Consider the following 20,949-nt stretch of genomic DNA (forward strand, 5'->3'; position numbering starts at 1 on the left):
GATCCAGAACTGGAGGGGATGGCGAAGTAGACCATTTAGGGCACAGAGTTTGTGAGGCAAACACTGGTAGACCGCATATACCACGCTGTTTAGGATACAACACAAGATAGGACCTTATTTACGAGGCCCTAGTGGCATACTGCGCCACTGGAGTGTCATTTGTTTAAAGCTCCAGTGGTGCAGTGTGACATCCCATATTTACAAGGCCATGCAAAGCACTTTGTGTGGCTTTCCATGGCCTTGTAAATATGGACCCCTTTCACGTATAACACTGCATGAAAGGATGCTTGGAGTCTTCCCATGCAACAGCCATGGAGCCGGAAGGAATCTGACGCATTCCCAGATTTACAAGCCTGGGAATGTGTCAGATTCCTACGCCACCTCAGGGGTGGCGTAAGAATGACACAACGAGGAGTATCTTTATTTCCCCACATTTTTTCCTCTTCCTATGTGTGCTGCATTCTGCAAATTCTAGTACACCAAAAAGCTACCGATTTGAGTGCATGCTGTATCACACACTTACACTAAGATTTTAAAACCAGATCAAATCAGATATCTTATAAAATACATTTTTTCACTTTTAGTTTTAATTCAGTGGTTTACACATAGATTGACTTTTGAGAAACACGCACCTAATGCCCTTTTAATTAAAGTCTATTTTGTCAGCTTTGCTGAATTTCCATAGTTTTATGATCTGCTCTAAATCTGCTGAACATAAACTCATCTAAGCGCGAGTGTTGACTACTAAGAGCTACATAGTGTTATAAAATGAATCACATGCATAAATAGCCATGAACCTAAAGTTATAGCGTTTTCTTTCAGTAACCCTAATGCAATAAAACCCCAGTGTATTAATCCAAGAAAAACAGCAACTCCTGGAAAGCACAGTTTGAGCAGTAATTTGAATGTTCCATGGTACTAAAACTGGCTTTTAATTAATACGATTAGTTGTTTTAGAGCCAATAGAACGCAAATGTAAATTCTCTTCTCGAATCCTCATATTGTTATGAAACTTCTGCAGCTTTAGAGAGAGCCTGCTTTTGTCAGTGGCGGTCACTGTCGACTTATTTCCACTCATATTCATTTCCACCTGCGAGTCAAAGATTTTGTTTTTGTAAAATCGATTTCCTTTTATCCTCTGGACCAAAATGTGCAGGTTGCCCTTTACTTGTGGATTTTCACATAGACCCATTTTTTGTTAAATTTATCTTCAAATTCTGCATCTGGCCAGAGTATGCATGTTATACTTATTTGCAACTATGTTTATTATTTAACCCCCCTGTTGTTTCTTTTTTCCGCTTAATTGCAGCTCGATCATCAGACAGCCCCATAATATAATCACATCACGTATTCCGGGACCTGCGCAGATCTGATTTGTGAATCCTTTTATACCATGTTACACTTCCTTGATGTGCCTTCTCATACATGGGTAAGTCTTGCAACTTCTTGAAAGTACCAGAACAGCAGAAATCTACAGGTAGAAAAATCACATCATGCTTTTGGCCTATTTTCAGTCATTTATTGAAGTCTTTGCCTTCAGCATGCAACACAAAATTGATGTACATTAGTTTAGTTTCTAAACAGTATTTATGTGGTTAGTGTTTCGTATATTTACATTCATAGATCATTCCTACTTTTTGCAACTGTGGATGATAAGGATATATCCTTGCTTGCTTGTGTTACACTGCTGTTCCTCGGTCTAAGTCTCTGGTGTAAGTGGTGTGATGCCTGAACAGGTCTGCTCTGGTAGGTGAAGTATCCATCATCGATTTGTCATTGGCTTTCTCTTTATTATCTAGTCCACACGACCTGAAATCTCAGAAAAAATATATGTTTATTTAGTATTTTGTTCCAATAGAAACCGACACTGTAGAGTTAAAAGTATTGCAAGTTATGTATTAGATAAGTATTATATTAACCACAACCCCCAACTTAGATTCTGGATTTTAATGATACTTCGGGCGCTCGCTTGCTCATGTTGCAGGTCCCACATATCACATATTGGGGCATATTTAGGAGCCCCTAGCGCTACCAGAGGGTCGCTTTTAGTGACTCTCTGGTGGTGCTTTGCACTGCAGTGTATTTAAAAGATGGCGTTAAGCCACGCTTTGTGGCTTAATGCCACCTTGTAAATATGTCCCCTTCACACGCAGCACTTTGCGTGGAAGGGGCGTACAATGGGTGTTGCTGTGGGCGTGCCACAGCAGCACCCATTTCATTTTTACGCTGCCTCATATTTACAAGTTTTCGTAAACCTGAGGCAGCGGTCAAAATTTAACGCCACCCAAAGGGTGGCATTAGCAAGGCGCAACAAAGGGGAATACATTTACTCATCCTTGTTTTTTGCTTTTTCTATGTGTGCTGCATTCTGCAGCACGCAAAGAAAGAGCAGAATGCCAGAAATTATTGTTTATGTGCAGGACGGTGTCTCTTCCTGCACATGGACAATAATTTCAAAATGACGCTTTGGCACTTCATTGTGTGCTGCATTCTGTTGAAGTGTTGTCCGCCAATCAGATCTCAGCAAGAGTTCAAGAGGTGTCGCGAATCCTTTGCTCCCCTAGATTTACAAATTTGTTTTCCCTTTAATTTCTTGAAAACTACTGAACGGATTTACACCAAAACAAAAAAAGGATTTCCTTTATGACGAGGACCTACCTTTCTGCCAAAATTGGTGTAATTCCATCCAGTAGTTTCGCCGCTATCGCTGTTCAAAATCCCTGTTGAAAAATGAATGGGGAAAATGTGTTTTGGGACCCCCTTTTTCTCGGCCCCCCCTGGATGGATCACCCTGAAACTTTCCAGTCACCAGCTGGCATGATTTGCAATAATTTTTGGAAAGTTTTGTGAAGATTCGTCAAGCTGCACCAAAGATATAGGCAAGTAAAAAAATGCTTTTTGCATAGAAACTAGGTCCTAACTAAGTAATATAGCCTACAAGGAAGTTGTTGAAGTATTGTCATCCGTGTTGGGACTCTGAGTCCCTGAAAAAAAAGTAAAAAATCAAGAAAAGGGGTCAGGGTACCAATGCCCTGACCCCTTAGCTCTAATGGTGGGGTCCCAAAGGGACCAGCCCAGGGCTAAAAAGTATTTTTTGAAATTTTCCAGCCAGAGTCGCGTGGATCTGCAGATCAGCCATAAAATAAAAATAAAAAGAAGCATGGCCTTCCGTGCTTCATGTTTATTAAGCACCGGGTGGGCCAAGTCCTGAGGGCATTCTTTTTTTGGAGTGTCCGGCCTCCCAAGACCACTACCTCCCAGTAGTTAATGGAAATTATGTGCAGGGGCTGCCTCCCCTGGGCAAAATTATTTTAATGTGTGGGGAGGCCCTTCGGGGTCCCCCTGCATCCTGGGGATCACTACCTCCCCGGGGCTATATTTTGATAGTGAGTGCAGGGGCTGCGCAGCACCCCTCCACAGTCTGGGGATCACCACCTCCCCGGGGCTATATCTTGTTGGAGGGGGCCCATGCGGCACCCCTCATGGAGCCACTGATGGTCCTGGGGACAGCCACTCCCCCAAGGCCAGCTCCTGCTATGTCCTGGGTTGCCCACCCCGGGACATAGCTGTTTGTTGTGGCTTGGCTGCAGTTTTGCAGTTGCAGCCAAAGCCACAGCAAACACTTCTGCTTTTGGCAGCGGGACCTGTCAAGCAGGTCCTGCTGATCAAAAATTAAGCTTTCCGGGGACAGAGATGAAAAGCATGCATGCCGGGACAGTGATGAAATGCTTCAGCAAGCAGGGAGCTGCAGTTAAAGCAGATTTGTGCTTCCTGAAGCAATGGCACAATGAAGGGAAGCCCTAGGGCTTTCCCTGCAGTGTCAAATAGTCTGTAAAATCAATTTTCAAAAATTAAAAAAATATATATAAATGAATCAATATGTAGGGACCACGGGGGAGCCCTTGAGGGCTTTGGCCTGGTCCCTGAAAGCCCATAAAGGGCTAAAAAAATGAATGTATGTCGGAACCACGCCTGCCGGAACAACGCATGCCTGAACAATGAGGTTGGAAGAACGACCTCGTTGTTACCACTAATGCCTTTACTACGAATGCCTTAACAACGATTTTTTGTTGTAAAGGCATTCCTGGTAAAGGCATTAGTGATAGGCATGCATTGTTCCAGCATGCGTCCACCTGGCCCCCCACCCCTACAAATTACCGCAACCCCCCCACCCACCCTAAAATCACACCAACCCCCCACCCTTACCCCTAAAACTACCCCAACCCCCACCTCCTCCCTAACATTACCGCAACTCCCACCCTACCCCCAAAACCTAAAATAACCCCAACCCCCACCCCATCCATGAAACCTGAAGTACCCCAACCTCCACCCCTAAAAATACTCCGAGCCCCCACCCTGCCCCTAAACCTAAACACCCCCAACCCCCCCACCCCGCCCCTAAAATTACCTGACCCCAACCCACCCCTAAAACCTAAAACCACCCCAACCCCCACCCCATCCCTAAAACCTAAACTACCCCAACCCCCACCCCTAAAACCACCCCAACCCCACCCCATCCCTAAAACCTAAACTACCCCAACCCCCACCCCTAAAACCACCCCAAACCCCTGCCCCTAAAACTAGAAATACCCGACCCCCCACCCCTGCCCCTAAAACTAAAACCCCAACCCCCACCCCGCCACTAAAACTAAAAATACCCTGACCCCCAACCACCGCCCCTCTCACCTGACCCGACCCCCCACTCCTGCCCCTAAAACTAAAAATACCCCGACTAGCCACCCCGTCTCACCTGACCCCACCCCCCCACCCCGCCACCAAAACTAAAACCCCAACTCCTGCCCCGCACCTAAAACTAAAAATAGCCCATCCCCCCACCCCCACCACTAAAACTGAAAATACCCCAACCCCCCACCCCGCCCCTAAAACTAAATCCCCCGATCCCGCACCCCGCCCCTAAAACTGAAAATACCCCGACCACCCAGCCCCCTAAAACTAAAACCCCAACCCCCCACCCCCGCCCCGCACATAAAACTGAAAATACCCCGACCCCCACCCCTAAAACAACTCCAACCCCCACCCCATCCCTAAAACCTAAACTACCCCAACCCCCACCCCTAAAACCACCCCAAACCCCTGCCCCTAAAACAAAAAATACCCCCCACTCCTGCCCCTAAAACCCCAACCCCCAACCCGCCCCTAAAACTAAAAATACCCTGACCCCCAACTCCCGCCCCTCTCACCTGACCCGACCCCCCACTCCTGCCCCTAAAACTAAAAATACCCTGACCAGCCACCCCCGTCTCACCTGACTCGACCCCCCACCCGCCACTAAAACTAAAACCCCAACTCCTGCCCGCACCTAAAACTAAAAATAGCCCATCCCCCCCACCCCACCACTAAAACTGAAAATACCCCAACCCGCCCCTAAAACTAAAACCCCGACCCCCCACACCGCCCCTAAAACTGAAAATACCCAGACCCCCCAGCCCCCTAAAACTAAAACCCCAACCCCCCACCCCCGCCCGCACCTAAAACTGAAAATACCCCGACCCCCAACCCCTGCCCCAAAAACTAAAACCCCAACCCCCGCCCCTAAAACTGAAAATACCCCGACCCCCCACCCCGCCACTAAAACTAAAACCCCAAATCCTCACCCCCGCCCCTAATACCCCAACTCCCACCCCCACCCCACTTACCTGACTCGTCGCGTCGTCCTCCTCAGCCGACTCCCTTGTTTGTGCCTTAACCACGCATGTGCGTTGTTCAGCACATGGGTGGTTAAGACACAAAACAACGAAGTTGTGGTTATGGAAAGCGTAGTTCCGCTTTCATTGACCACGGCTTTGTTGTTCCAAAGTCAGCCTTATGGGCGTTTCCCCCAAAAAATAATTAAAAAAACAAACAAGTAGCTCAGTGTGAAGGTCAAAGACCTTCACACTCAACATTGAGGGTTTGAGTCCAGCCTGACTCGTTTCCCTCTTTAAAAAAAAAAAATGTAACTACGAATTTTTAAGGCTCATACTGAAAGGTAATTAATATTACTCTTTTTTAATGACAAATACATTTTTCTTTTTCATTTGTCCAGAAATATCTCTTTCTAAGTATGTCATATATCAAAGCCTAATAAACTCTCTTTTTCTCCCTCTCCCTCTCACTCTCTCTCTCTCTCTCTCTTTCAATCTTTTTGCCTCTCGCAGACCCACTCACAGCCCCAGTCAGACCCTAGTGCACCCACTTACAGCCCCAGTCAGACCCTCACGCACCCTCTCACAGACCCACTCAGACTGTCACCCACCCATTCACAGACTCACGCACACAATCATGCGCCAACTAAAACACTGATGGACGCACTCTCACACCCAGACAGGCAATTTGGCAGCCACTCTCACCCCCAGATACACCCTCTCAACCTAGTCTCACACCAAGAGAGGCTGCGGCCAACTCCTGCCACCCAAGACCAAAGGGCTGTGCACAACATGGGATTGGGTGGTTAGGGGGTGTTGGCTGCAAGGTCTGACGGCAGGCCAGGTCCTGCGGGCAACCTACCCTGAGCATGGGTGAAGGCCGTGCACATTGCAAGATTGGGTGTTGTGGTGGGTTGGCCTAAGGTTGGATTAACGTATAGTAATGAAAATTACCATATGTTAAAAAAAACACAGAAATTCCCTGAAAAAAACAAAGGTTCGAGGAAAGTTAGAGTTAAGAAATGGAATTAAAAAAAACATAAAAACTAACTTAAAAAAACAAAAGTTACAGGGAAGTTATAATTAGGTTCCCATTTTAAACCTACGAAACCATGGAAATTCACCAGTTAGAGTTATCTCAAGTAACAATAACTCGTGGCCTAAGGTACCTATAACTCGTACCCTCGCCATGCACTGCTAATGACCTCACAAATTACAGCACTCATGCCATCTTTGATAACATCATTGATGATATCAATGTAAAAAATTTAAAATTTGCAGTAAACATTTTGCCTAAAAAACTGTGCATGGTGGGGGCACGAGTTATAGGTACTTGAGATAATTCTAACTATAACTGGTGAATTTCTATAGTTTCATATGTTTAAAATGTGAGCCTAACTATAACATCCCTGTAACCTTTGTTTTTTTAAGTGAATATATATATAATATATTTTTACAATTTCGTTGTATAGGGGAAGGCATGGTAAAGACGTGCGCTAAAGACATTGCGTCGTAAAGGCTATTGCCCAACAAAAGGGCTTGAGTCACATAATTTTTTCTGTGAGTACTTGTGTCTTATTGCAGTCATCGTGTTTATTAATTCTAAATATCCAGGACTGATTCACAAAACATTTTCTCTGTGTAGCTACTTACTCTCCATCTTGGTGGGTGAGACTTACTCGATTTCCAAGAGTAAAATGATGCATGACAGACCGCTTCTGTAGCTTCATAGCAGTAAATGTTAAGTTTATATATGTTGCGACCCATGGAAACCTTTGGCTTGCTAGCTCTTCCTTTAAGAAAACAAGATAACTTTGGGGTGCCCATCGAAAGTCTATGATGGTTATATTCATGCCAAATTTCTAGATCAGCTGCAGACCATGTAAATAGGAATGCTTTAGATTGTTTGTTAAATTATCCAAGGTGAATAGTCTGAACGTTTGACATAAATTCTGCCCTCATGTACTTATGGTTGATACCGCTGATTTAAATGAATCTCTGCAGGTGCTATGTTGAATATGCATCTTTCACCATTTCCACCTTCCATACAGCCATCCAAATTTCAGAGACGCTTGACCTTGAGTCAACTAATGACTGGTTCATGAGCTCCTCCTTATAGAACTAAGATGGCTGGGGCCCGTCTGTGAAATATCTGCCTGGTGACTCCCTCCGGCAACAAAGCAGCTGCAGCATCAGTTCATTCATATGCTTTTGAGGCTTTCCAAGTCCTGGATTTTGTCTCATCTCTTCCAGACCTAAAAGAGAGAGAAAGGTGGTGGAATAAATTCTTGCAAAAGTCTCAGCCACTGGGAATAGCCTAGGCTGCATTGTTGTCTCTAGGTGCCCCCATGCCACTTCTGGGATCAACCATAGGCAAATCACCATATGGAGGGGCGGGGTCAGGACGCCGAACATGGCAGCCACTCTTTCTTCACCTCTGCCACTGGTCTGCATTCATCCTGCATTTAAGGTACAGCGGGAGACCCCTGTGACATCCGCAGCCTTAGCACTGAGGGGCAGAAATGGAGCAGGGGGCCTGGAGCCTCTGCATTCATCATTGGCGTTACTATAAGGCCTGCATTGGCATGCCGAGGACTGCAGCCATGTGGGTCTGGCAGCCTACACTTTCAGCGAGAGACGCGGTAGAGGTGCCAACAGAGGCCTGAGAAGTGAGCCCGGTCGGCTGTGAGGCAGAGGGGCCCTACAGAGCCCTGAAGTGTGAAGGGGACTATCCATTAGCGAGTGGCACTAGTGGGCATCAGCCCCATGGCTCTAGTCAAGGGGCAGCACTCAGAAGGTCCGGTTTCCTGCTTGCTTGCTGAATGACCCCAATATACCCCACATAAGAAGTGAGTACGGAAGGGGTGGTTTTGGCCCCCGTGGGCTGAGACTTGGGGGACCTAGCATTGTGGCCGGATTTGGAGGGGGTGTGCAGGAAGGGCGCATTGGAATATCCCCTTGAGGCAACACGTGGTGGATGGCCAGGCACTAAGGGCCAGGGTCTGCTAGTGGGGCTCAGAGAAGAGGTGGGGGAACCTCCCCATGATATGAGGTGCAAGTGGGCATCTGCCCTTGACGGCAATTGGGTGGCAGGCCCGGGAAGATCACTAGCCAATCCCCAAAAGATCTGTGGCCCTGCAGGTGTGACCGAAACGGTGGCTGTTGGGCCTAAGGGGCATTTCTGAACAGACAGTGGTGTCAGCCCTTTGGCTTTGATCAGGAGACTGCAGTCGGGGAGTGTTGTGGGTTGCTCAGGCCACTCTGGGGATGCCAGCAGCTGGGTGTTAGATGGTGTTGTTGGGTCATACCTGGCTGCCCAGAATGGACCAGTGTGAATCAGGGCACGACCCTGAGGGTGGCACAACTTGGAGCTGCCACAGGAGTCTGCTCAGTGGAGAGAGTGTGGCCCTGGCCTTGGACGGCAGTAGTTGCTGGCTGACAACTGGCTGGAGTCCCAGAGAAGTTTTGCATGTGGGACTATTGCCTTTCCCCTGGGTCTCAACTTGGGGGGTAAGCGCTTACCAGGCATTGGAGTTTTCATGGGCAGGTAGCATCCTGCTGTGCTCTTTTTCCTTCTCCTGCTGGGCGGCTTGCCATGGTTCTGCAGCCCTCAATACCTGCTGGACTCACTATGAGGAAAGACAAGCAACCTGGGCCCCAGACTTCACAGGGCCGCATTGATGAGTATACGAAACCTGGTGTTGGCCACACTAGCTTCACCTGATCACTCCACCCCTGTTCTCCAATGGATTCAAGACTTTAGAATCCTCTTTGGAGGGGAAAATGGGTGAATTGAAAGTAGGTGTCTCTCTGCTGTGTCAGGACTTGCAAAATACAACAGCAAGGGTGGCTGAACCATGGAAGATGCCCGCCATACATTAAAAAGCACTATGTCTGGCCTCCAGAAAACCATGCATCAATTAGAAGCCCAGGTAGATGAAGCAGAAGGTCGATCACAATGTAATAGCATATGGATAGTGGGGGTAGTGGAAGGTGCAGAGGGGACGTTCTTCGCTCAATTTGTGGCTGCATGGAAGAACCTGGGTTCCTGGGAAGGAGCTGTCTCCTTGTTTCACAGTGGAGAGGGTACATGTATACCTGGCATGGAGGCTGCTGTCAGGAGGTCCCACCCCACCCAATAATTCGCCACATCTTCAACATCAATGATCGTGACAAGATCCTAAAAGCTGTTCAGCTGCAGAAAAACCTGACATGTGACTCGGCCAGTGTGATGGTCTCCCCTAATTACACGGTTGAATTTTAACAGGAGAGGCAAGCTATCTTGTCAGTGAAACAGAAGATATGAGCAGTCCCGATTCAAAACATGGTTATCTTTTCCACTCGGCTGAAAGTGATATACCAGGGCAAGACCCTCTTCTTGACACACTGGCAGCTGCTTGGACATGGTGGAGGAGAGGCCCCACTCCATAGTGCCATGTCTTTCTTACCCACATGACACAATGCTGCAGGGTTGGTCTTGGCACACACAAAAAAGGTGTCATTCTGCTGCTGATTCAGCAGACTCCACAGAGCCCTGCCGCTCAAGGTCCTTAGATCCAGGCTTACCACATGAGGGGGTCTTCCCTCCGTGGCAGCAATGGGAGCCATGGCCTCCTGACACCTTTTTTGTACTGGGCTGAACCTGGGACTAATACCTTGTTACTAAGAGGATGAGTGTGTGGCTTACTACATGGTCCCTTTCATTCTTGGTTGGCCTTTCCTTTAGTTTGGGGGTGGCTTTTTGAGATGGCTGGGGAAATGATACAGAACAACAATACTGAGGTTTGGTTGTCCGGTTGGCAATGGTTCCTACTTATTCTATGATTTCTTGTTCATGAGGTATGGGGAGTGGGGCGGGAGGGTTTGGCTACTCTTTTGTTTCTTAGTTTTTTTACACCTACACCAGACATTGCTACACATGAATAGTTCTGACATTATGCCCAGATCAACTCTACCACTTGACCACCGACCAGGCTAACACTGGCACAGTTCACCTCATGAGCTGGAATGTTAAGGAGATCCTAGTCCCTATTAGGAAAGGTGCTGTGTTGAAGAGGGCCGAACGATACTCAGCCGATGTGTTATTTCTGCAAGAGACTCTCTTGATGGGTACTAGATGCTCTTTCCTTTCACGTGTGGGGTACACACCGGTGTTCCAAGTGGGCTTTGTCCGAGGGTCATGGGGCATGGCGATTTTAATTAATCGACCTTTCCCTCTAGTAGTCGACATGATGTGGCATGACAACCAAGGTCCCTATATAGAGATATCTCGTCTCCTCCATAGGCACCTTCTTGCGATGGCTAGCATCTAATCTCCTCCACCCCTTGCAGCTGAGGTTTTGCAGACACTTTGGGCTCTGGTGACCCAATTCCTGATGGGATGCTGGGTTCTTGGGGAAAATTATAACAGGGTGGCAAACTGGGGAATGAACCAGACCACCAGTGCAGGGGGTGAAGATTGGCGGCTGCCTCCCATCACCTGATTTATCAAGGCCCTTAGCATGGTGGGCTTTACACCCAGGAAAACAGGGCTACACCTTTTACTCTATGGCGCACAGGGTCTTCTCCCAATTGGACTACTTCCTTATACTTGTCTAAGAACCCCATAAGGTGCAGGACACTCACATACATGAGTGTGGTCTCTCAGATCACTCTCCCTTGGTACTGTGGCTGCGAATCGTCCCATGGCATTCACGGCAGGGCTGTCACCTAAATGTCGGGTAGTTGCAAGACACTAAGGCCCAAACACATATCCACACAGCCATACTGGGATTCGTGGACACAAACACTGGCACAATTGAGTCCCTGGAGATCTTCTGGCCACGGTCAGGGGCAAAATCACAGGTTACATCTCTGGAAGGCGCAAGAAGTGAAGACAAGAAACGGATGACTTGGAGACCTGCATTTTAGAATTAGGGTCAGCCTATGCCATGTCCGGTTATCCCACTATCCTTAGACATTCCCTACAGCTACAAGAGGTACAGCAGCAATTGCTTCTGGATAAAGCCAGAACTGCTAGGCTTGCTACACAGAGCTGTATCTGTCAGTGGGGTGATAAGACTAGCAAGACCCTGAACTGGCTCTGCCCTAACACTGTACATCACATGCATATTGCATAAAGACAGTAGGGGAATCCAACATGCCAAGAAGACAGCAATAGCGCAGTGTTTTGCCACTAACTACACACCACAGTAACCACTGTACCTTCATCCACCAAAGGAGGATCTTGAGGCTCATTGGGACTTTGTGAAAAATTTGCCCATGTGCCCCCTGTCTGCCTTGGAGCATGACTCACTAGACGAGGACATTATTTGGGAGCAGCTGAGGTTAGCCTTGTCCGAGCTCCTCCCAGGTAAGACCCACGGCTCTAAAGGCCTCCCGGTGGAGTTCTTTAAAGCCTACAGAGGGCTGCTTATGGACCCTCTCTGGAATATGTTCTGGTGGGCCCAGGAGACTGGCACACTTCCCCTCGATCTCCGGCTAGCTGAAATAGCTGTTATACCCAAACGGAGACACCCATCAGATGCCTGTTCATCTTACCACTCTATCTCTCTTTTAAACACAGAGGTAAAACTTTGGGCAAAGACCCAGGCCAATAGATTACGATCTGTGATTACCACTTTGGTCCATGCGGACCAATCTGGTTTTATGCCTAAAACAGCCACACGACACAACATTTGATGGATACATAATGCACTGGCATTAGCAGACGGATTACCTGGGGCTCATGCGCTCCTTTTGGTGTATTTTCACAAAGCATTATATTCTGTTAGAATGGATCAACTTTTGGCCCAAATTTATTTCCTGGACACAGTTGCTATAACTTGCCCTTCAGGCGAGGTTTTAGGGGGCAGTTCCCTGTAAATTTCTGCTGCACAGAGGAATGAGGCAGAGTTGTCCTCTGTCTTTTCTATTGTTTGCAGTCATAATTGAGCCCCCGATGGGGTGGCTGAGGGTAGACACACAGGTGAGTGGTCTGGAGTGGGCTTCGGGGATTTCCAATAGGATCACATTATATGCTGACGGTGTTCTGATTTTCCTGGATGATCCCCCTAACTCGGGCACCCAAGTCCTCCGGATTCTGTGAATCTTCAGGGCTTTTTCTGGGTTCATGATCAATAAATCTAAATCCTCAGTATATCCCCTGGCATGTCCCTCTTCGGCACTTGATTGGGCTGCAAATATATGGGTCCTCTGGGAGGGTTTACAGTACCTGGGACTGTATATGTACAATGGCCCTAACTGGGCTTGGAAACAGAATATTTAACCCCATCTTGAGTGGGTGACTCAGGACCCAGGGTTTCAGACAATTCTACCACTAGCCATTCTTAAGTGTTGGACTATCTACTAGATGGTCCTCCTGCCTCTATTGCTGTATCAGTTGCAGAATTATCTCACCACCCTCTTGTTTATTTAGGACATTTGATTCCTTGCTGAGGGTCTTCCTGTGGCAGCGCTGCACTTCGAGGATCGTCTGATGCAAGTATTACAAATCTCCATAGGATGGTGGTATTATGACTCCGACATACTTTCTTATTTTAGGGTGTCCCACCTCATTGTCATAAATGAGTGGTGGTTTAGTGACACAACTGATCCTGCCTTCGCCACGAGCACTGGGCGATGCAAGAGATCCCCCTCTCTCATCTGCTTTATGGGGGAGCTCCTTTGGAGCACCTTCCGGCGGACACAAAAGTTGCTCTTCATATTTGTCAAGACACCCACAGTGCCCTTGAATGGAAAGGACACTTCACAAAAGAAACCCTGTTATGGCATGGGACCCGTATGTCACAGACTACAACGTTAGGGGGCTTCAAATCATGGGATGTTTTTGGCATATCTAAATTTAGGGATGTCCTGTCCACTAGGAAATCTTTTCTAGAGTTGCAGGAAAAATATGACCTACATGGCTCACAATTTTTTAAATAACTACAATTGAGACATGCTCTCACCCAATATATCAGGGGGCTTATAGACATACCGGACCACACACACCCCTCGAGGCCAGACTTCTTCTACAGGAACTAAATGACCACAACTCTTGCAGGTATATTGAACAAGAGTGTTAAATACACCAGACTCATTCAATAGGTTAAGAGAGGCCTGGATGGGAAACTTACGGCACTTCACAGACAATGAATTGAGGGAAGCATGCTCCTTCCCCCGCGAGTCAGTGATTGCCTCCAGTTGAACCTCATACAGTGGAAATATCTACATAAGGTTTACTTGTTCTGAGGAGATTATGGAAAATGGGGATGGTGGATTCACCTACTTACCTGTGGTGCCTGTCAGAAACAGGATTCTTCCTACACATAACCTAGGTGGCCACCCGATTGTCCCCGTTTTGAGAGGGGGTATTGGCGTGCCTTGAGTGAGTGCTGCACTGGGTCTTGACTCACGATCCTATGTTGGTCTTTCTCCACACTACTGTGGAGATAGCTGCAGACAGGTATCACACTGCCCTGCTGTGGCTGGATTTGGTGACAAAGAAAAGAGACATTGCCAGGGCCTGGAAAGACAGCGACCCTTTGTTGTTGGAACAGTGGAAGCAGGGGCTAGACCGTTGCATGAGCAAGGAAATTCCTGTATACAAAACTTGGGGTTGTCACCTCATACACTGCAAAATAAGGGGTGCATGGGGCCATACCAAGGCATTGTCCTTTAACAACCTGAAAAACTTGACCATTCCCTGGAGGAAGAACTCCAGTCCTATGGAGAACATGGCTGAAGTGGGGACACAGGGGAAGGAGAGGTAGTTAAAGGGGTTATGGCATCTTCTATTGGCTAGACTCGTGAAGAGATTAATTTTGCTTTTGTTTTGTTCTTATGTTTACCGCCGCTGCATTGTAATGTAATATTATGGATACTATTACTCATTTCTCTATCATTCCACATGATCTTCTGTCATATGTCTGGTGCATCAATTGTTCAAAACTCAATAAAATATTGCTATAAAAAAAAATATCCTGTGGAACTGCTCCTGTGAGGAACAGTCCAACCCGAAATACCATCCGGTTCCCCTCTAAATAAGAACACGAGCAACCTCTGTCTGGCCTGGCCTAGTTTGACCTCACAGTGAGATATAGCTTGAGTCCTGTATCACAGTGATCTTAGGACCCATGTCACCGATGTTCTTCCAAGCAGACATAACAACACTTAGCAAAGGACTCTGAACTGTAAACTTCTAGGTGCCAACTATTTTCTGTTGGGAGAAACCTTAATGTGCCTAACAACACAAATGACTCAGAATTGCTTTTTCAACCTAAATTCACAACCTCACTGACCATGTGTTGGGATGGAAATGTCACTTGCATGGTGTACCATTGTTTTTCCCTGGTCTGAGTGTTCACCTACGAGTATCTGATATCCTTTTTCTGATTTTGGCCATAGCGTTAAACTAATCTAGTGTGCGCGCAGATGCTTGGCATGAAAGATGTCTTGGACCTGTCCTGTGACCTAGAGGGGTGCACCAAGCATGACCTCATTTTACTGACAGTGTATTACCAGCCCTGTCATGGGCTTAGGATCTAGGCCAATGTGGCAGCATACCAAGTTTTGTGAATCTGTAGTTCTGACGAGACTGAGTTACCAGAGTGAAGGCCTACAGGCCCACTAATGTAAATGTCCACCTCTATGCGATAATGCTATCCAAGTGTGAACCTCCCAAATACATTAGACTGTGTTTGTGTATGTGGCATGTGTGGTACATGTATTACGTGTATAAGTGAGCCACAAAAATGGAGGCCTGTGACTTCCATTTGGAAGCTCCTGTCCAGTTATTGTGCATAAGATTGAGGTGAGGTTGTTTTCCCATTCAGTAGAAGGTAGAAGTCTATTCCTGACATTTGTGAAGCTGAAGAAAGAGGACCAAGACAGGGACGAGACAAGGCTCCTTTGGAAATTCAATTAGCCCTTTTGCTGATAGGAGCTACTGATTAGTCTTCATGTAGCACTTCTATCTGGTAGATGGAGAGGGTGAAGGGTGGTACTCCAGTCTCTGTTGTTAAGGTTAGAGGGGGCCACTTAAGGTGAGCCCAGCCTTTGGTCCCTGAATGAAGGTTCAGCGCAGCTGTTGATAGAAAGGTGCAGAAAGCTCCCATCTTTTTGCCTCTGTCGTGGGTGCTCCACGCTGGAGACTGCCCTCCTATAAGGAGCATCACTTTATATAAAGGCTGTGTCTAGAAAGCAGTCTGGAAAGGATGCTTGAAAAAAGAACCACCCCCAAACAGTTCTAAAAGAGAAGAAAGAGAATTCACATCTCCTTTCTGCTTAGTGGGAGTCGCTGACCCACTTGTTGTTTCCACATTCTCTTTGACCGTGGAAAAGAGTAATCTGCAGAGTACTCTGAGGACAGCTGTGCGACTAGAGCTGGTGTCTGCCTTAAAGCCAGCTCCCCAGAGGGGAAGGGGCATCACCTGGAGTATTTAATGCTGAAGGGGTGTACCTGGTACCTGAAGGGAATCCAAGCTGTCTGCTGAGATATGGAAGAAGCCTGACTGCCCTGCAGGAGGTGTCTAAGTCCAAGAAGTTCCAGAAGAAGCTGACACTAGTTCTATGGTTCCATCAAGCTGCGGAAGACCTCAGAGAGAGATCTGCCATCCATAGGAGTGGCATTTGCCAAACCATGGCCTGACCTCGTCATCTTGCAAAGAAGACCGATCACAGCTGTTCATGCTGCTGACATGAAGAGTTGTGCATGTAGAGAATGCTACCACTGAAGACCAGAGCTGTGCCCATGATGGATGTCATCACAGTGAATCAAGACTTGTGCTCATGTCAGGCATCGCACCTGCAATCAAGAACTGTGCCCACGGTAGCCATCACTACCAAAACTGAGAGAATGCTCTTGGTGGTCACCACCACTTCACTGAAAAACTGCAAACTTCTAGCTGTCATCATGCCACCGTAACCAACAGCCTGCACTGCAGCTCAACGGCTGTCTGTTGCCGAGTGACCTACAAACAGGTCTTGTGGTTTGCTAGGGGCCCACATTTGCATCTAGTACCTGTAGATGTCAAATGACTCCTGTGAGAAGGTAGCCTCTTTCTAGCAAATTTCCCTGCACTTTTGGCCTGTTTGTGAGTGTATGTCAGTGTGTTTTTGCTGTCTCACTGGGATCCTGCTAGCCAGGGCCCCAGTGCTCATAGTGAAAACCCTATTTGTCAGTGTGTTTTGCCTGTCTCAATGGGATCCTGCTAGCCAGGAACCCAGTGCTCATAGTTTGTGGCCTATGTGTGTGCTGTCTGTAGTGCTTACTGTGTCACTGAGGCGCTGCTAATCAGAACCTCACTGCTTATGCTCTCTTTCTGACTTTAAATTTGTCACTATATGCTAGTGACTAAATTTACCAATTCTAATTGGCACATTGGAACACCCTTATAAGTCCCTAGTATATGGTACCTAGGTACCCAGGGTATTGGGGTCCAGGAGATCCATGTGGGCTGCATAATTTCTTTTGCCACCCATAGGGAGCTCAGACAAACCTTTACACAGGACTGCCATTGCAGCCTGAGTGAAAGAACGCACAGATTATTTCACAGCCATTTTCACTGCACTTAAGTAACTTATAAGTCACCTATATGTCTAACCTTCACTTGCTGAAGGTTAGGTGCAAAGTTTACTAAGTGTGAGGGCACCCTTACACTAGCAAAGGTGCCCCCACAGAGTTCAGGGCCATTTCCCCAGACTCTGTGAGTGCGGGGACACCATTACACGCGGGTACTACATAGAGGTCAATACCTATATGTAGCTTCACAATGGTAACTCCAAATATGGCCATGTAACATGTCTAAGATCATGGAATTGTCCCCTCATTCCAAATCTGGTATTGGGGAGCCAGTTCCATGCATCCTGGGGGCTCCACTATGGACCCCCAGTATTGCCAAACCAGCTCTCTGAGGTTTTCTCCGTAGCTATCGCTGCTGCCACCCCACAGACAGGGTTCTACCCTCATGGGGTCTCGGCAGCCCAGTCCCAGGAAGGCAGAACAAAGCATTTCCTCTGAGAGCAGAGTGTTACACCCTCTCTCTTTGGAAATAGGTTTGTAAGGGTGGGGAGGGGTAGCCTCTCCCAGCCTCTGGAAATGCTTTGAAGGGCACAGATGGTGCCCTCCTTGAATAAGCCAGTCTACACCGGTTTAGGGAACCCCCAGTCCCTGCTCTGGCACGAAACGTGACAAAGGAAAGGGGAGTGACCACTCCCCTGTCCATCACCACGCCAAGGGTGGTGCCCAGAGCTCCTCCAGTGTGTCCCAGACCTCTGCCATCTTGTTTCCAGAGGTGTGAAAGCACTCTGGAGGCCTCTGAGTGGCCAGTCCCAGCAGGTGACGTCAAAGACACCCCTGATAGGTGCTTACCTGACTAGGTGGCCAGTCCTCCTCTGAGGGATATTTAGGGTCTTTCCAGTGGGCTTTTCCTCAGATTACGTCTTGCAAGAATGCAGTAGGACTCCTCCACACTTCTCTTTTTGACTTCTGCCAAGGATCGACCGCTGACTGCTCCAGGACGCCTGCAAAACTGCAACAAAGTAGCCAGAAGACTACCAGCGACATTGTAGCACCTAATACTGCCGGCTTTCTCGACTGTTTCCTGTTGGTGCATGCTCTGGGGGCTGCCTGTCTTCACCCTGCACTGGAAGCCATGAAGAAATCTCCCGTTGGTCGATGGAATCTTCCCCCTGCTTCAGCAGGCACCTAACTTCAGCTTCACCGGTACTCTAGGTCCCCTCTCATCCTGACGAGCGTGGCCCCTGGAACACAGATGGTGGACCCAAGTGACCCAGACTGTCCAGAGGTCCAACTGTCTGAATTTGGAGGAGGTAAGTCCTTGCCTCCCCTCCCCAGACAGTAATCCTGTGCACCACGTGATCTGCAGCTACAAGGGCTTCTTCGCACATTTCCAAGAAATCCTGCATGCACAGCCGAGCCTAGGTCCCCAGCACTCCGTCCTGCACTGCTCAGCTCCCTGAGTTGATCTCTGGTGTCGTGGGACCTCTCGTTGCAGTATTGAGACAACTGCAGTGTTCAGACTTCTTGAACCGGTGTTCAAGGACTTTTGCGGGTGCTTCCTTCCTGTCCCAGGGCTCTCTACGTTGCTGAGGGCCCACATTTGCATCTAGTACCTGTAGATGTCAAATGACTCCTGTGAGAAGGTAGCCTCTTTCTAGCAAATTTACCCCCACTTTTGGCCTGTTTGTGAATGTTTGTCAGTGTGTTTTCACTGTCTCACTGGGATCCTGCTAGCCAGGGCCCCAGTGCTCATAGTGAAAACCCTATTTATCAGTGTGTTTTGCCTATCTCAATGGGATCCTGCTAGCCAGGAACCCAGTGCTCATAGTTTGTGGCCTATGTGTGTGCGGTCTGTAGTGCTTACTGTGTCACTGAGGCTCTGCTAATCAGAACCTCAGTGCTTATGCTCTGACATGAGGTTTTCTCTGCAGCTACCGCTGCTGCCACCTCACAGACAGGGTTCTACCCTCCTGGGGTCTGGGCAGCCCAGTCCCAGGAAGGCAGAACAAAGCATTTCCTCTGAGAGCAGGATGTTACACCCTCTCCCTTTGGAAATAGGTGTTAAAGGCTGGGGAGGGGTAGCATCTCCCAGCCTCTGGAAATGCTTTGAAGGGCACAGATGGTGCCCTCCTTGCATAAGCCAGTCTACACCGGTTTAGGGAACCCCCAGTCCCTGCTCTGGCGCGAAACTGGACAAAGGAAAGGGGAGTGACCACTCCCCTGTCCATCACCACCCTATGGGTGGTGCCCAGAGCTCCTCCAGTGTGTCCCAGACCTCTGCCATCTTGTTTCCAGAGGTGTGAAAGCACTCTGGAGGCCTCTGAGTGGCAAGTGCCAGCAGGTGACGTCAAAGACCCCTCCAGATAGGTGCTTACCTGACTAGGTGGCCAATCCTCCTCTGAGGGATATTTAGGGTCTCTCCAGTGGGCTTTTCCTCAGATTATAACTTGCTAGAATGCAGTAGGACTCCTCTGCACTTCTCTCTTTGACTTCTGCCAAGGATCGACCGCTGACTGCTCCAGGACGCCTGGAAAACTGAAACAAAGTAGCCAGCAGACTACCAGCGACATTGCAGTGCCTAATCCTGCCGGCTTTCTCAACTGTTTCCTGGTGGTGCATGCTCTAGGGGCTGCCTGCCTTCGCCCTGCACTGGAAGCCATGAGGAAATCTCCAGTGGGTCGTTGGAATCTTCCCCCTGCTTCAGCAGGCACCAAACTTCAGCTTCACAGGTGCTCTGGGTCCCCTCTCATCCTGACGAGCGTGGCCCCTGGAACACAGGTGGTGGACCCAAGTGACCCAGACTGTCCAGAGGTCCAACTGTCTGAATTTGGAGACGGTAAGTCCTTGACTCCCCTCCCCAGACAGTAATCCTGTGCACCACGTGATCTGCAGCTACAAGGGCTTCTGTGAACATTTCCAAGAAATCCTGCATGCACAGCCAAGCCTAGGTCCCCAGCACTCCGTCCTGAGATGCTCAGCTACCTGGGTTGATCTCCAGTGTCGTGGGACCTCTCTTAGCAGTATTGAGACAACTGCCATGTTCAGACTTCTTGAACCTGTGTTCAAGAACTTTTGCGGGTGCTTCCTTCCTGTCCAAGGGCTCTCTACGTTGCTGAGGGCCCCCTCTATCTCCTCTCCCAAGTGGCGACATCCTGGTCCTTCCTGGGCCCAGGCAGCACCCTTTTTCTCCAACTGCGACTCTTGCAGCTAGCAAGGCTTGTTTGTGGTAATTTGCCAAGGAAACAACTCTGCATCCTCCAGCACGCCATGGGACATCTTCTGCACGAAGAAGAACTTCCAACCTCCTTTCGTTGTTGCAAAACCTGCAGCTTCTTCCAACCGGGGGCAGCCATTTTGCACCTTCATCTGGGGTTTAGTGGGCTCCTTCCCCCCCGGACACTTTAGCGACTCCTGGACTTGATCCCCTTCCTTCGCAGGTCTTCAGGTCCAGGAATCCATCTTCAGTGCTTTGCAGTCTGTTGTGGTCCTTGCAAAATCCTTTATCACGACTTTAGTGTGTTTCTGGGGAAATAGTAGTATTTTACTCCTGCTTTCCAGGGTCTTGGAGTGGGGTCTCCTTTACACCCTTAGTGTTTTCATACACACCACTAGCCTAGGGGTCCATTCGTGGTTCGCATTCCACTTTCTTAGTATATGGTTTGTGTTGCCCCTAGGCTTATTGCATCCTATTGTATTCTACAGTGTTTGCACTACTTTCTGACTGTTTTACTTACCTGATTTGGTTGGTTGTGAATATTTTGTGTATGTTACTTACCTCCTAAGAAAGTATACCCTCTGAGA

At 48.1% G+C, this 20,949-nt stretch overlaps 1 protein-coding gene across 1 annotated transcript in view; it reads right to left on the minus strand.

The window, feature by feature from the left end:
- Positions 1-1,679: 1,679 nt before the first annotated feature.
- ARHGEF33 (Rho guanine nucleotide exchange factor 33) overlaps positions 1,680-20,949 on the minus strand; it is a 487,983-nt gene continuing 468,713 nt past the window's right edge. The window contains exon 19 of the mRNA XM_069236580.1: positions 1,680-1,809. Within this exon, the coding sequence (XP_069092681.1) occupies positions 1,680-1,809 (130 nt within the window). The remainder of the gene's footprint in view (positions 1,810-20,949) is intronic.

This window comes from Pleurodeles waltl, chromosome 5 (assembly GCF_031143425.1).
Source record: "Pleurodeles waltl isolate 20211129_DDA chromosome 5, aPleWal1.hap1.20221129, whole genome shotgun sequence".
Taxonomy (NCBI): Eukaryota; Metazoa; Chordata; class Amphibia; order Caudata; family Salamandridae; genus Pleurodeles; species Pleurodeles waltl.